General features: G+C 36.4%; 2 protein-coding genes across 5 annotated transcripts; one reads left to right on the top strand and one right to left on the bottom strand.

The window, feature by feature from the left end:
- Positions 1-295: 295 nt before the first annotated feature.
- Positions 296-8491, bottom strand: ppardb (peroxisome proliferator-activated receptor delta b). 4 transcript variants are annotated; one of them, XM_079467678.1, is made up of 9 exons: positions 8058-8480; positions 4767-5228; positions 4532-4683; positions 3865-4003; positions 3212-3411; positions 2830-3033; positions 2481-2724; positions 2268-2296; positions 302-2171 (listed from the first exon to the last, which is right to left on the bottom strand). In XM_079467678.1, the coding sequence occupies exons 2-9, from the start codon at positions 5170-5172 to the stop codon at positions 2049-2051; spliced, it is 1497 nt and encodes a 498-aa protein (XP_079323804.1). In that variant the 5' UTR covers positions 5173-5228; positions 8058-8480; the 3' UTR covers positions 302-2048. The 4 variants fall into 4 exon arrangements, with proteins under 4 accessions (XP_079323801.1, XP_079323803.1, XP_079323802.1 ...); XM_079467675.1 differs by having other exon boundaries at positions 296-2296; positions 8058-8491; XM_079467677.1 differs by having other exon boundaries at positions 296-2296; positions 5779-8434.
- A 2966-nt stretch (positions 8492-11457) lies between these two features.
- Positions 11458-15063, top strand: cfp (complement factor properdin). Its single transcript, XM_079468073.1, has 11 exons — positions 11458-11534; positions 11709-11796; positions 12290-12434; positions 12780-12946; positions 13027-13197; positions 13333-13527; positions 13677-13850; positions 14081-14272; positions 14431-14542; positions 14685-14793; positions 14878-15063. The coding sequence occupies exons 2-10, from the start codon at positions 11742-11744 to the stop codon at positions 14785-14787; spliced, it is 1314 nt and encodes a 437-aa protein (XP_079324199.1). The 5' UTR covers positions 11458-11534; positions 11709-11741; the 3' UTR covers positions 14788-14793; positions 14878-15063.
- The last annotated feature ends 832 nt before the right edge of the window (positions 15064-15895 follow it).

The raw sequence follows: 15895 nt of genomic DNA on the forward strand, positions 1-15895 counted from the left end.
TTTATACATGTATGATATCTAGTTTATTTATTTCTACATGTATTCGAACTTAATTATGTATTTATTTTTCTTTATTTATTTATAAGCAAATAAACCATTATAAAATGGTATTTGGGGTCACTCATTAAATGAACAATTGTTGACACCAAATGTTTCTTAGTAACAACTTTTTCAGATAAAACATAAACAACATTGAAATAGCTAATGTTTTTGAATTAAATGAATTACAGTATAATTCTGTAGCACTGTTTGGTAAAAAAAATAGCTAAAAGTAGATCAGTGTTCAAAACTGTATGACCATTTCTTGATTCAAGTTTTTATTGACAAACGTATTGTAAAGCGGATTCGAGCTTTAATGCAAAATACATCTGAAATATTGACATGTTTGGAGCAGCAGATAAATCACACCACAACATATTTCCAGAATTGTTTTACTGTGAAAAAGAATATTCCACAAACCACAACACGTGATTCTTGATTTCTCTTGTTAACAAGGACATTTGTGAATTGGGTCAGACTGGAAGGGTAGAAGGTTTTGGTGGAAATGCAATGATGATAAACATCTTCGGGGTGGCATAGAAGTGACAATCAGTACAGTATTATATTGTGAATCCCTCCAAAACACATTTCTGTAGTTAGTTTCACAGCAACAAGTTCTACACATTGACCATAAATCTTTGCTATAAAGTGCCATACAGTTATTAAACACATCAGAAATTGAAATATCAGACTCAAGGTAAAATCTCGAATTTATAGATTTATTTCTAGATATGAAATGGTAGATGTGTTGCAAAAAATAAAAAAACAAATGTAATCATTCAGTCATACTTCATTGTTACATTTGCGTTGACCTTCAAATTTGAGTTCTCATTGTTGTTTTGTGACCAGACTTGTTTTAGACTTTGAAGCATCTAAATATGAGTGTTTACTCAACAAAACCATTCAATTGCAATGTTCAAATTAATTAGACATAAACATTAGTAACTGATGCACCATGTCACTTGTCCTATTAAGGCAACTGATTTTAGAGAATAAAAGTTAAGGTTTATATGTATACTATAAATCAAATTGATCATACTGTTTGAATGTAACCATAGATTGCATGTTTTCAATCATTCAGAAAATATGCATAGAACAAATCAACATGCCATATCTTCTTGCCCTTGAAAATCATCAAAGAAACTTCCACATATTGATGGAAGACCTAATTTAATACAACTGGTTATCAAGGAAACAGTTCAATATAATTTAGGTCTTAATGGGTACATATGACTTGTGACAGTATGTTTTAATACAAGAACTGTCATGGTACCAGTACTTAACAGAGATAAGCACATCTGAAAAGATGAGCCCATATGTCCTTCCATACCACAAAAAAAGTGTTTGTAGGCTCATGACAAAGACAGAGTTAAAGTCTACATGATAAGTGAATTAATAAACAAAAGACTGGTCTTCAGCTTAAATTCCAATCTATTTGTAGCAGCTGACACTGAAAACGACAACCTTGACAAAGTAACATAATCCATAATAACATAACTGACTGCTGTACAGTTTTATGAGGAATATACCTTTTACACAACCAAATCAAAGGGGAAAGTAGAATTACTTTATAAAGTAAAGGCCCTACCAACAAAACAAAAAAAACAATAAATGGTAAGCCAAGCACTCTCACCTTCTTTCTGCTCTGTCCTCAAAATAACATACCATATCACCTAAATGTACTTACAAATCAAAATCATAATGGACAAGACAACTTTTAAAGGTGTAAGCCCTCATCGGGAAAAGTAACAACAACATGACGAGGTAAACGATAGCTAGATGAAATGTCCTTTATATAAGAACAGATTTAAATTTAAAGAAACACTCCTCAAGATCAAATTAAAGTCAGTTTTCAAACTCAAAATTTGTAAGTCCTTTACAAAATTTATTTAAAAAAATCCCATGGCACCGAATGTGCCATTAAAAGGTGTGCACCCTCTCTATACAGGAGAGAATTCAGGAGTCCAATCTCCTGTCAGGTTCTTGAGTCTGTAACTTAAGTGTTCACTTTAGTACATGTCTTTGTAGATTTCTTGTAAAAGTGGGTGAAGAGAGGTTTCAGATTCAGTCTTTTTGATCATCTGAACCAGCTGGGCATTTTCAGTTACCAGCTGTCTCAGGTCAGCCATTTTCTGAAGCAATTTGGGAAAGAGATGAGGAGAGTCAGGGTGGTGAACCTGAAAGTGTTGATCAAGAGCTTGCAAAATACCATCTTGGATCTGCTCCACCTGCTTCACGTTCATCAGTCCAGGACGATCTACAGCAAAGAGAGACAATGCTACATTTTTTCATAGAGCATTTTGCATGGATTTACATCCAGTATAAACCAAAAAGAAGTGTGCTCTCGTGGCAAATGAGAACTGTATAAAAATGTTTTTGATCAAGCACATAAGAAAATCAGATAATACAGAAACAATAGTCTCAAACACGCATGCACTTACCTCCACACAGTATAACCGCTGCCACAAACAGAGCCAGGTCACTGTCATCGAGCTCTAGAGCATTGAATTTGACAGCAAACTCAAACTTGGGCTCCATGATCTCACTGAAAGGTTTGCGCAGACTCCGCAGGAACTCTCTCGTCACAAAGCCCTTTCCATTGGCTACGAGCAGCCCGTCTTTATTCATTAGAGATGGGAGCATTGCAAATATGGCCTCGTGGACTCCGTATTTTAACAATGTTACCTGAGAGACAAAGTGGAAGATAAATTCAGTGGGAGAGTCTGTGTTAATACCTTGAAGCAGTGATCATATAATTTGGGAGATCTGGATGACCTGGACTATTCTGACCTGATCATTAAGGAAGAGATCCACAAAGCCAGGGATGTTTTTGGCAAACTCCGTGAGCTCTCGTACAGTTTCCACTGTTGTGCACTGGCAGCGGTAGAAGACATGGACCCCGATCTCTTTGTTTGGTGGTGCTCCATTAAGCTGATTCCAGACCAACCCGTTTTCAGCTTGCCACAGCGAGTCCATGTCATGGATCACAAAAGGCTGAAGATAAAATAAGTATATGATTATTCAATATTCAGGACTGATTTCACAGCAGATCAAGAAAGTCCTTTATAAAAATCTGTAAAAGCTCTACCACCAATCTAGTTCAACTGTACCGTTGGATTTGCTACAACAAATCGATAAATACTTGAAATGTCTGAGGGATCTCAAACAATACCGCTGTGCATGTAGTCTTTCCCGTAAGGATGCTCCGTGCTTTCTTTTTGGTCATGTTGAGGTTCTTCAGGTAAGATGTGTTAACGTTCTTGGCCAGGGTTTTGAGGTCAGCTCCCCCTGAGGTTGGCAGATTCTCCCCCGCTAGTATTCCCGCCACTAGCTTCTTCTTCTCAGCTTCTGGCATGCGCCCGTATCTGATCGCTGATTAAAAAAAAATCATTGACTTCTATTACTGACAATATTACTGCTTTTTAATGGGTACAAAATTATGAAATACTTTTAAGGGGCTTTATATTGAATGTCACACGCATTTGGTTCAAGTCTTCTGTATGCGCTTCATTACATAAAGAGCTGTTTTACTAAAAATGCCTTAAAATGAGCTACCAAAGATGATCAAAATCGATCACATAAATCGATTTATATATAAAAGGTTTTAAGCTTGACAGATATTTGAATATTAAAGTACAGTAGAATAAAAAAAATCGAAAACAGACTGCTGGATTAGCGGATTACTTAACCATAAATATCACTCATAGTTAATACCGCTGTCAGCACTTTTTTCAACAAGCGGATGTAATGAGACCGGTTTACCCGTCTAGTCACGTGACATTTGACATATAACCTATTGTGGTAATGTGCATGTGAGCTCCTCACCATCATGAGACATGCCCAGAGCCAGGCACTTCTGGAAGCGGCAGTACTGGCATTTGTTCCTGCTCTTTTTCTGGACTTTACAGGCACGCTCACATAGTTCATACTCCAGCTTCATACGAATGGTGCGTCTGAAAAAACCCTTGAAAAAAAAAAAGATCACACTATCTTACTAAAAACCGCAAGGTGCACACACTGTTGAACTGCTTAATTATTACTTCACAAAAACACAACTTTAAACATAAGGGAGTATTTAAGGTAAAGAAAAAAAAACATTTAGGGCCTGTCGGCGAAAGAGTGTTTCTGATTGGCTAAACAAGGTCACCCTCATGCAGAACTGTGCATATGGAGTTTGTAATAAACCCCAAAAAGGGACAGGTCACTCAAAAATAAAACTTCTTTCATAGTTTACTCACCCTGATTTTATTTCAAACCTGTGTGACTTTCTTTCTTCTGCAGAACACAAAAGAAGATATTTTAAAGAATGTTGGTACCCAACCAGCATTGTCCCCCATTGACAAACAAGAGACCATAAGATATCATAATTTGTCCACAAAAGGAGGAGTCACATTCGGGTTTTGAACAACATGAGGGTGAATAGATGAAAGAATGTTTATTTTTGGATGAACTCTTCCTGTAACGGCAGTAGTTGCAAGTTCAGCGAAATTACCTTGCAGCCTTCACAAGCATGAACTCCATAGTGAAATCCCGAAGCTTTATCTCCACATATGCGACATTCAACATTTAGACCTAAATTATTGGTGTCATCCCGGCCTAGCCGTAACTGGTCAGACAGCGAGAGGGTGGGGGCCTGTAATGGATCTATAAAATAAACCAATGGAGAATATTGCAGAATATGTTTGACCCTGAACTTCAACTAGACTGTGAAACTGGAGAACTTTTACCGTGAAAGTTTCGAGCTGTTACAGGAACGTTGCTATTCGCTTGGGGACTCTCCTGTTCTGTTCCACCTCCATTCTGTAGATCCGTCCTCGAGGATCCTTTGCTGTCGGGTGAGACCTCTGTTCCTGTGGTGTCAGATGCCTTGCTGCTCTCCACCTCCTCACCAGACCCTGAGCTTGGTTCCTGGAGGTCAGACATGCCTCCACAATCTGAGGATACAGACTCGCCCTTCTGCACCCCTACACATGTTGTGTCTTCAAGAATCTTTGCAGAGTCCAAGTCACAGTCTGGCTGTGGAGATGCCTGGCCTTCCATAATTCCTTTCAATTCCACGTTCCTCCGGGTCTCTGCTAGTTCCGCAGAGCTGTCACATTTTATTACTGAGGTAGGTTGCTCGACCTGTTCCATGGTTCTCCAGTCTGGCCGCTAAATCTCATGACCATCCATCACGTGACATTGCCTCTCTTCAGAAAAACAAAAGACGTGACGAAAAGTAAATTATTCTCACTGCTCTAAATACACAACAGTGTGTCTTATACTTTATAACACAATACAACGTCATCATCAAGATGATGCCTAGTTTTATTTCCAACAAAAGCACTTTTTTCAGACCACATACAAGGTTGAGATGTTGCTGCCTTATCTTAAACTACTTTTAATTTAAATAAAAAACATTAATCTACACTCCATGCACAATAATGACAAAACAAAATAACACATTTGTGACAACTTTGCAAATTTATTAAAACTTAAATAAATACATTGCATAAGTTTTCATACCCTTTTCTGGGACACTTGAATTTTTACACCTCAAATGGAGTTAACCTGTGGCGAATTCAATTGAATATGATCACTCTGTTCGAGCTCCCTGATCCTATATGGAGATGGGAGCAACTTACAGAAGGACAAACATCACTGCAACACTCCACCAATCTGGGCTTTAAGGCAGAGTGGTCTGACTAAAACCTTAGCTAAATAAAGACAAATGAAAACTTGAAATATGCAAAAACATACCTTTTCACGAATCTTACAAACTGTCAAAAACAAGATTCTCTGGTCTGATGAATCTCAGTGTCATGCATCATGTCTGGAGAAAACCAGGCATTGCTCATGATGTGTTTTTCACCTGCCGGGACTGGGGCATTTGTCAGAGTAGATGAAAAGCTCAACGGCACAAAATGCACACGTCACAGTGTTCAATATGTGAATAAAATGAAGGGGCATGAATACTTTTGCAAGGCACTGTAACTTTTGACTTAGCTTGCACATTCATTTTTCTTTCTCTGTTCAACCTTCATTCATTAACCACTTCCCATTCAATGACCTTTATCTTTTCGAGGCAGTAAGACCCAAACAGTAATTACAAGACTGTGGTATATAGTCTCCGCAGTCTGTTAGGTGATAAAGCCATTATAAGACTCTGCTAGGTTGTTCACTTTAAAGGATAAGATAACCTTGCAAAGAACGCTCCTGTTGAGGAAGACATACCATTAGACTAGTTGTTGCAAAGCTTACACAAGCAAACACCCCAAGTCAGATCACATGACCAAAGAAATACCATGAAGTGCATATTTAAAAGTACCACCACGTGACACAAAAATCTGACAACTCCGAAGATACAGTACATCTTTCAACGCACACATATATGCAACCTACGGGTCATGAAAAAACAATTGCTTTCCATGCACCTCATGACTTGTTGCCATACACGTTTCATCATGCAAGAATCAATGTTTTTTGACTTGCCACCACATTTGATCTTACTGGACTGATCATAATGGATACGCGACATTTCAATCACTAAATAAACCCAAACTATTAATTATTTTCTCTGACAAACCTATCATTTTGTTTCAAAATACATATATTAAGCCACTGTCATTTGCCACATTAAACGCTGACTTTACTACCTATTTGCACGAGCAAAAAAAGAAAACCATAACCTGTTAAAAAAAATATGCATTGTGCTTTATCTGGTGTAAGTGTATTTATCAATTTGATAATACTATCAAATGAACAAGGTTTAAATGTCTTAAAATTAATTTCCGCCCATTAGATTAGATGATACACAAGGGGGCTCATTGGCTGAATGAGGTCACGTCCTTGATGTCTCTTAAGCCATCGATAACAGATGCGAGCGAGTCTTTGGTCATATGGAGGATGGAGACCGCTACCAAACAGAATGTGTAATCCTTGGATTCTGACAAGAGGATTATCAAGTGGTCACTAGGATACCCTCGCCAATAAATCACCTCCACCCTAGGGAAGAAAGTCAAAGTCTGCCCTATATGTATAGCCGTTACGTTAACTGATACATGCTCAGTGAATGAACCCATAACAAATGCTTTGAGCTACTGTCAAGACTTGCCAGCAACCAGTTGTGCTGGTTCTCAGGTTATCTACATTGTACAGAGGTTGTTGCATGCAAGAGGCAACCTGCACAGAGCAACTAAATGAGTCAGTGTGCGTAGGTTATGACAGACAGGCATTCCAGTCTGCAGACAATATTGTTTAATATTGACAAGCTGTACATATTCAATAGAACTGGTGAGCGAGGCTAGAAAGTACATTTTAGTAAACCTGTACAATTTCAACATAAACTGATTTCTGGGTATAACAAGGCCAGATGTAATACTTGTTCAGGAAGTCTTTCAAATATTTTACCACAAACTACACACTTATTCTTATTAGTATTATGAACTTTAAAGTATCTTTAAAGAATCTTTAAATCAGAAAACTGAAATCTTGTCATGACAGCTAAAATGTTGTTTCACAGAAGTTTGAACATGTGGATATGAGAATGTTTTTTAAGGTCAAAATATTGAAATGTACAATATGCTGACTAAGGAATTCTGAAATATCTGATCTTACACTGTAAATGGTTATCTATGAAACAAACAGTTAATCTGAATCGTAGGTGTATAAAGGAGCAAAGTTTGTAAATCTTTAATAAAATTGGTAATACCTCAACTTAACAACGCTATGAAAAGAACACAAAGGTTAGAAGTTCACTGTTCAGAGGTTTTAACGGTGATATAAATGACAAATAGCACAAAAGCTAGACTTGAAGGGCGCATAACCCTGACTAACAGACAGACAGACCCTACCAAATATAACTTTAGCTGACAAAAACATAACTTAAAATTGTAACCATACCTATTAAACACACTACATCATGCATTCATGTTATTAATATCTAACTTTAACCTTACTTTTTGTGTTTTACTTAAGCGGATACAAGACATAATTAAAACAAATAGCTGATTTTTGGCTAACTAGCCGTTTTAGTTTACCTTGGGTTTACGAGCTAGTTTCGAAGTTTCCCAGCGGCAGATGACGTATAAATATACTCTTCGTATGTAGAGCAAAGTTGACTTTAAGCTTAGAAGAGCTCATATTCCGTCGCTTTATATCATTTTTGTCATTACTGTGTCCCCATATCTCTCATTCCACAAATGCTAGTTTGATATTAGCATTAGCGTAATGCTAACATGTTTTTTTCTATTTTGTCCACGTTGTACAGTGTCTTCTTAACAAATCCGTTGTTGTCTTATATGCCTCGAATAAAAATCGCAAGTCCCTCCACCCGGGTTTTCTGTTATATCCACGTTGTTCTAAAATCCCTGTTTAATACGGAGCAAGCGTTTTCCCAGCGCCCTGTTATTCCAAGATCAAGTTTTGCTCAATCTGGTCTAGTTTCTCCATTCGCTTTGATTACTCGGTTGTCAGGGAGGACAGAAATAAACGAACTAGAAAAGCGCCACGTGTTTACTAATATTTCCTATAGGGGGCGCGCCTCGGCTCAACGTCATCGACTGGCTATAAAAGTTAGTTTTTCAAATTATCTTCACCACTGGCATTTAGTTTCAATCTGTGATAATAACAACGTGCGTAAATACATATCTGAGTTAAACAAATGCCGTAGAAATGATATCGTTTAAAACATTCGTCAAGTGGAGATGAGATCACATGACACACATTCCGCCAATGTCTGCTTCAATCAAGAGGTTTGGTGCAGAGAGTTCTGTTTGTTTTCCTTCTGGGCTCTACAGAGGCGTTTGTGGGGTTGATAGCAAAACGCACATGTAAAGCATAGGGTGATTATTGCGTAATAAAAAGTAGCTAGAAATATTAATATTAAATAAGCTGTCTGAATCATAGATGTAATTTCCAGCGAAGGCTGAAAACTGAAACGATATTTAAACCAACGATGCACTCATCTGATGAAAAATCGAGTCCACGGGTATTACACAGTGCTATAAGCAGTACAAAATAATAGAAATGTGGTGATCGTAGTAAAATGTATATAAAGTGTAGGCGTAGAATAGATCTTAAACCGAGGCACGTAGCTTTTCTAAATAAGGTACTCTAAATAAATTAATTGTAACGTATTAATGATCATTAATGAGTTTTTAATAGATGGGAATTAATAAGTGCTCATGTAGATGTCGCTATTAGACTAGAGTCTAGCAGTCAAAGCTATCAATACGGCAACTGACTAAATACAAATTTACTTTGTTAAAGGCCAAAACTGCTTCTTTCCACAAAATAGTAAAATAAATGACCAAGCCTTGTGAGTAATAACAACAAGTCTATTTATTCTCCATATATTTATTCTCTCGTTTCCTGTGGCTCAGTGGTTAGAGCATTGGGCTGGCAACACCAAGGTCCTCCCAGGGGATTTCAAGTCAGAAACACATTTATAGTACAATGCAATGTAAGTCGCTTTGGATAGAATTATCTGCCAAATGTTAGAATGTTAAGGTTAAAAGCACTGCACTTATTGATCTTACTAAATAATTACACGGATTCAAGCAAAATATACTTAATATTATTGGGTCTGTGGAAAGTAATCTTACTACACTTCTCTTGAAGCATTAAAAGACCTAAAATACTGTATGTCACACTGTTGGTGGGAGATGCATAGAGTATGCAGAAATGATGTAGAAACAGATTTTATGGGTTTATAGTCATGGCTTTATTTAAAATATGTTTTAAAAAAGTGATTACGCAATGCAAAAACTTGCATAATGTTCAAATGGAACATTTCATCAGTTTTGTTTGGTGTTAGTATTTTTTTAACTTTTTTTTCAAGATTAATATACTATATAGGAATTAAATATGAAGAGTTTGGTTCCAAAATTAGATTACTCTGTTTTTGTTTGTTTTTCAAAAATCATGTTTTTTACTGTGAATTTCAATTATCAATCAAACTGCAGTGGGTTTGTTTTGATTTAAGCAATAATAACTAAATAAACACAACACAATAAAAACATGATCACATAATAAAAAAACATGTTTTTTGAATTAAAGGAAGCTGAGTTGGCAGTTTTACAATGAACATATCCTGTTCTTAAACATTTCTCTCTGTTTTTCTGAAAGTCACTGTGAGGGGAGGGGGCGAAGGAAGCAGACCACTTATTATAAAGTTTCTTCCTCAAACTGCTACAAGAAGGGAAAGCAACAATGTAGGTGATTGTTGTGTTATACAAAGTAGCAAAAATATTAATATTAAATAAGATGTCTGAATCATAGATATCATTTCCCGCGAAGGCTGTTTCGAAACAGAACAGTAACGATATTTAAACCAATGATGCACTCATCTGATGAAAAATCGAGTCCACGGGTATTATACAGTGCTGTTATATAAAAGAGCTAACATGCTTTTGAAGTATTACAAAATAATAGAAATGTGGTGATCGTTGTATAATTAAAATGTATATGCAAGTGTACGCGTATATAGATCTTAAACCGAGACACATAGCCTTTCAGAGTAAATATAAACATGTAGTCTAAATAATTTAATTGTAACGTATTAATGATCATTAATGAGTTTTTAATAAATGGGAATTAATAAGTGCTCGTGTAGATGTCGCTATTAGACTAGAGTCTAGCAGTCAAAGCTATCAAACGGCAACTTATTAAATACAAATTTACTTTGTTAACAAAGGTCAAAACTGCTTCTTTCCACAAAATAGTAAAATAAATGACCAAGCCGTGTGAGTAATAACAACAACAACAAGTCTATTTATTCAACACCAAGGTCCTCCCAGGGGATTTCAAGTCAGAAACACATTTATAGTACAATGCAATGTAAGTCGCTTTGGATAGAATTATCTGCCAAATGTTAGAATGTTAAGGTTAAAAGCACTGCACTTATTGATCTTACTAAATAATTACACGGATTCAAGCAAAATAGACTATATTATTGGGTCTGTGGAAAGTAATCTTACACTTCTCTTGAAGCATTAAAAGACCTAAACTGTATGTCACACTGTTGGTGGGAAATGCATAGAGTATGCAGAAATGATGTAGAAACAGATTTTATGGGTTTATAGTCATGGCTTTATTTAAAATATGTTTTAAAAAAGTGATTACGCAATGCAAAAGCTTGCATAATGTTCAAATGGAACATTTCATCAGTTTTTTTTTTCCTAAATTAATATACTGTATATGAATTATTACCAATTACAGTTGGTTGGTTTTTTATTTAAGCCATAATAACTAAACAAAAACAACACAATAAAAACATGATAACATAATAAAAAAACATTTTTTTGTTTTATCTCACTTTGGAACCAAACTCTTCATGTTTTTAATATTTGATGAATGTGCTTCATTTACGGTAAAGGAAGCTGAGTTGGCAGTTTTTCAATGAACATATCCTGTTTTTAAAAATTTCTCTCTGTTTTCCTGAAAGTCACTGTGAGGGGAGGGTGCAAAGCAGACCACTTATTATAAAGTGTCTTCTTCCAACTGCTACAAGAAGGGTAAGGCAACAATGTAGGTGTTTAACAATGCTAAACTAAAACTAATACTGGAAAAATGCATGTCTTTAAACCTTTTTAATCATTTGTATGATGATGATTATTAGTTATTTCAGTAGGGTATACTGTTTCCTCACTAGTCAAATCTTTACAGTGTTTTTACATTCTAAATTTTAGCATATCCGGAGTTTCCATCTGATTGATTTAGCCATGAATCTCGTCTGTTTGGTGATGGTGGTCCTGGGGATTTATGTCCAGCAATCAGGTTGGTAATATTTATTGACAAAATATAACCCATTAGAACTTTTATCTCTGAAATTAGTATACTTTAATAATATACTTTAATTAATATTATACTTTTATCTAATAATATTATGGGATTAACATTGAAATAACAAACCACTAAAACATCCTTTCTGCAAAATCTATGATATCTGTCATTTCAATACATATTTAATTATTTGGTAAAACTTTACAATGAGGTGCTATTTGTTAACAATTAGTTAAGTAAATAACACTTCTACAGCATTTATTAATCTTAGGTCATGTTCATTTCAGCATTTACTGTTAACATGAGTAAATGCACCGTGAACTATGAATAACTGTGTATTGACATGAAGTAACATTAACAAGGATTAATAAATGGGGAAAAACTAAATTGCTCTTGTTCATGTAAGTTAATCAATTTACTACTGTTAACAAATAACACCTTATTGTAAAGTATTACCAATTATTTAATATAGTTTTGTGTTTTTAAGTTTCACAGACAGTAGACTGTTTCGATGAATATTACCCGTCAAATGGGAATTGTGGTGATCTTTTGGGTGCAGTTGCATTAGAAGACTGTTGTATGAACCCTAACTATGGCTACATAGAAGCAGGTGGGGTTTGTAAATCCTGTAGGTAAGTTTTTTGTAATATTTTATAGTCATATCTGACAACAGATCAAACCATAATCTGACCCATGAACCTACAGAATGAGGTCCACTAAAACGGAGCTAACCAAGGCATTACAGAGATCAAATTAAGCATATGTGACCCTACCTATGAAAGCCCAACTAAAGTCATTTTTTGTGATTTACTGTAAATGTAAAGAACATTCTGTGAAAATATAGCCTTGATAAATTCCAAATTAACTGAGCAATGTCAAACTTTGACGTTTCTAATCTCAATTAAATTATAAAACTTTAGCCTGGATTTGAAAGACAGGGTCCCATGTATCCACAAGAGTTGTCTGTTAACTTTCAGCCGGGCAACATGGTCTGAGTGGTCTCCGTGGAGCAAGTGTACAGTGAGTTGTAAAGATGGAGTTAGGCAAAGGCGAAGAATGTGTTACGGAATAGGGTCTTGCTCAGATCCTGAGGAACTGGGAATGATTCAAACTGAACCTTGTATGGAAAAGGAGTGCTGCCCAGGTAAAAGTAATACTTAATACTAAAATCCAGGTGTAAACAGTCTCAGCAAACTCATCTGTTTATATTTTTGTGGCATTCAGTGAATGGTGGTTGGTCAGAGTGGGGGAGCTGGCAGCCATGTTCAGTCACATGTGAAATTGGAATTAAAAAAAGGCAAAGAACCTGCTCCAACCCACTTCCGCAATGCGGCGGCTCCTGTAAGGGTCGAGCAGAAGAAACTGCAGAGTGTAACACTGAGGTGGTCTGTCCGAGTAAGTGGTCTCTTTAAAAATGGTCAAAGTGAAACAAATTCTGTGCCTTATTCACATAGATTAAATGACAACATTCATGATCTGTAAATCTGCAGAACTGTGAAAATTAAGAACATGGTTTTCTTTGTTATCTAGCTCATGGCGGGTGGTCCAGTTGGGGAAATTGGGGTCCCTGTCAAGAAACTTGTGTTAATGAAGGGCATGAGGCCCCAAAGGAATTTCGTAAAAGGACATGCACCAACCCCCCTCCATCTTTAGTTCCACGTGGACGAAACTGTGAGGGCTCTGACAGGGACGGTCGATTTTGCACTGGAATACCTTTTTGCTCAAGTAATACATTGTGTCTTCTTCCATTAAGCATTTAAAGAACGGGTAGATCGGTTTTCATATAGGTTGACTAGTAACAGTTTAATTCATAATAGTTGAAACCCAATTTTAGAATTCCTGCATTTACCGTTTTGTAAAAATGTCCTCTGTAGTTGATGGAAACTGGGGTCCTTGGTTAAAGTCCACACCCTGCACTGTGACCTGTGGTGTGGGCCGAGAGTCACAAGTCCGGAACTGTGATTCCCCTGAACCCAAACATGGCGGCAAAAATTGCGATGGCGATGCCATAAAATATCTTGTCTGTACTGTTCCCAAAAACTGTCCAAGTAAGTACTTAGAAAATGAAATATTTATCTGAAAAAATAAGGAGTAGTTCACTTTAAAATAATCCCCCATTGACTTTCTATAGTTGGAATAAAAATTACTTTGGAATGTCAATGGGGGATTCTTTTTAAGTGAACTTCTCCTTTAACTAATTGAGGACTTGCTTAACATGTTGACAACTAACAAGTTACACAAGAAAATGGCTGATATTGATTTCTCTCTCTTCAATCAGTTGACGGAACATGGAGCGAATGGGGTCCGTGGAAAGAATGTAAACCACCTTCCAAAAGAACAATCACTTGCATCACCAGAGAGGGAACAAGAAGGAGAGAGAGGGTGTGTCATGGCAAAGAATTTGAAGGAAATATCTGTGAGGGAGAGATTCTGGAACACGGAAACTGCTATGATATTAACGGCTGTAAAAGTGAGTGCAAAGACCATTCTTAAAGAACAATCTCTTTCATTGGACCACATCCACAATTTAAAAGATTAAGATATTTGTATTTCAAACAAATGACATAAGATGCCAGAGGAGTCTATGTGTCGCTGAATTCTGTCTCAAAAAAAATATTTTGTGTTTAGTGGATGCTGTGATGTCAGAGTGGAGTAAGTGGAGTTATTGCAAACCAAACTGTGGGTCAAATTCTAACCGAACAAGAGAAAGAGTGTGCACTGCAAACATCTCTGCATACAGGTAGAAAAGACATTAACTCGAAAAAGGAAAGACATGTTTTATATTTTGCCTTTAAAACCGCAATCCAATTACATGCATAGTTTGTGTTGGTAATGTTTCAACAAAACATAGTTCATATTCTTTGTTTTTTTATCCCACAAAGAGTCCAAGACATCAACTTTTTCTCAGGGCATCCGCATATTAATTGTAAGGATCTGAAAAAAGAAACAGAGACAAGCGAATGTAAAAATTTACCTGAGTGCTAGGATAAGGTTGTAATTTTCATATGCTCATTTAAATACATTTTATAAATTCAAAGAGAATTGACTGTAATAACGTATTCTCATTGTTTTCAGATCTGAAACCTCATCAACTGGAAAGGACATCAACAGCTTGCTGTTGTCATATGAAATATAGAGGGATGATATATTTTATTACTCGTTGTTGTATGACATGGAATGATTACTGTGCCTTTGCTGATTACACTTTTGTAAATCATTTTTTAAACTCTGCCATGAATAAAAAGGCCTACTATAAAGCAATATGACATTGTTTTTTTTATTTATTTTTTAAGTATTAAACTGCATCATTATTACTGTATATGTAATAAGATTACATCCACAAATCCTACTCTTAGTTAGATTTTTGGAGAAAATAAAAGAAAATGAAGCGAGCCAACCAGGAGTCGAACCTAGAATCTTCTGATCCGTAGTCAGACGCGTTATCCATTGCGCCACTGGCCCAACGAGCTCACGCAAGAACCACGTGACATAATGAGGCCAGACATACAATATAACAATGTTACCTATATTCCTTCAGACGTATGGTTACGTGTAAAACTCCACATCATTGTAGGAGGGTGCTCACTGCAGAGCCAAAAGAAAAAACTTCGAACAGTCAACGTTTACATGTAATGTAACTTTAACACCAAGCGGCAACCTGCCGTTCTCTCTCTTGAAGCCAACACGGAAGTGATCATCGACCGGCTCGAAAAGAGTTTTGAAAAACGGCCAACTATACAGTAGAAAAAAACATGCTTACAGCCTGGTAAAATTAGGGGCGTTTCAGCCAACCAGGCGTCTCGGTTCCAACCACGCCCTCCTCTTTGCCAGTTACGCCTACTTGAGTTTCTATTATCCGGGAGTGACGCGTTACTAAGGCAACGGCAGGCTCCGCCTACTTTAAACTCATCAAAACATTTTTTTAACTCATCAAAACTGCACATGACAAAAACCTACGGGTACCGTCACGGACGGTCTAATACTTTAATATTCAAAGTACTTTGAAATTGAAAATATACGGGTAAGACCGACCAGAGCCCTTAGAATAGAATTGCGTCCAATGTAAGCATGGAATACAGAAGTTACTCGAGTG

The sequence above is a fragment of the Barbatula barbatula genome, assembly GCF_947034865.1.
Source record: "Barbatula barbatula genome assembly, chromosome: 11".
NCBI lineage: Eukaryota > Metazoa > Chordata > Actinopteri > Cypriniformes > Nemacheilidae > Barbatula > Barbatula barbatula.

Coding starts and splice junctions, on each gene's coding strand:
- ppardb (XM_079467675.1), bottom strand. CDS start 5,172: ATGGAACAGGTCGAGCAACCTACCTCAGTAATAAAATGTGACAGCTCT. Junction 3,412..3,864: donor TCTGGGCATGTCTCATGATG/GTGAGGAGCTCA, acceptor TTTTTTAATCAG/CGATCAGATACGGGCGCATG. Junction 2,725..2,829: donor ATCTCTTCCTTAATGATCAG/GTCAGAATAGTC, acceptor TTTGTCTCTCAG/GTAACATTGTTAAAATACGG.
- cfp (XM_079468073.1), top strand. CDS start 11,742: ATGAATCTCGTCTGTTTGGTGATGGTGGTCCTGGGGATTTATGTCCAG. Junction 13,851..14,080: donor TGTTCCCAAAAACTGTCCAA/GTAAGTACTTAG, acceptor CTCTTCAATCAG/TTGACGGAACATGGAGCGAA. Junction 14,273..14,430: donor TGATATTAACGGCTGTAAAA/GTGAGTGCAAAG, acceptor TTTTGTGTTTAG/TGGATGCTGTGATGTCAGAG.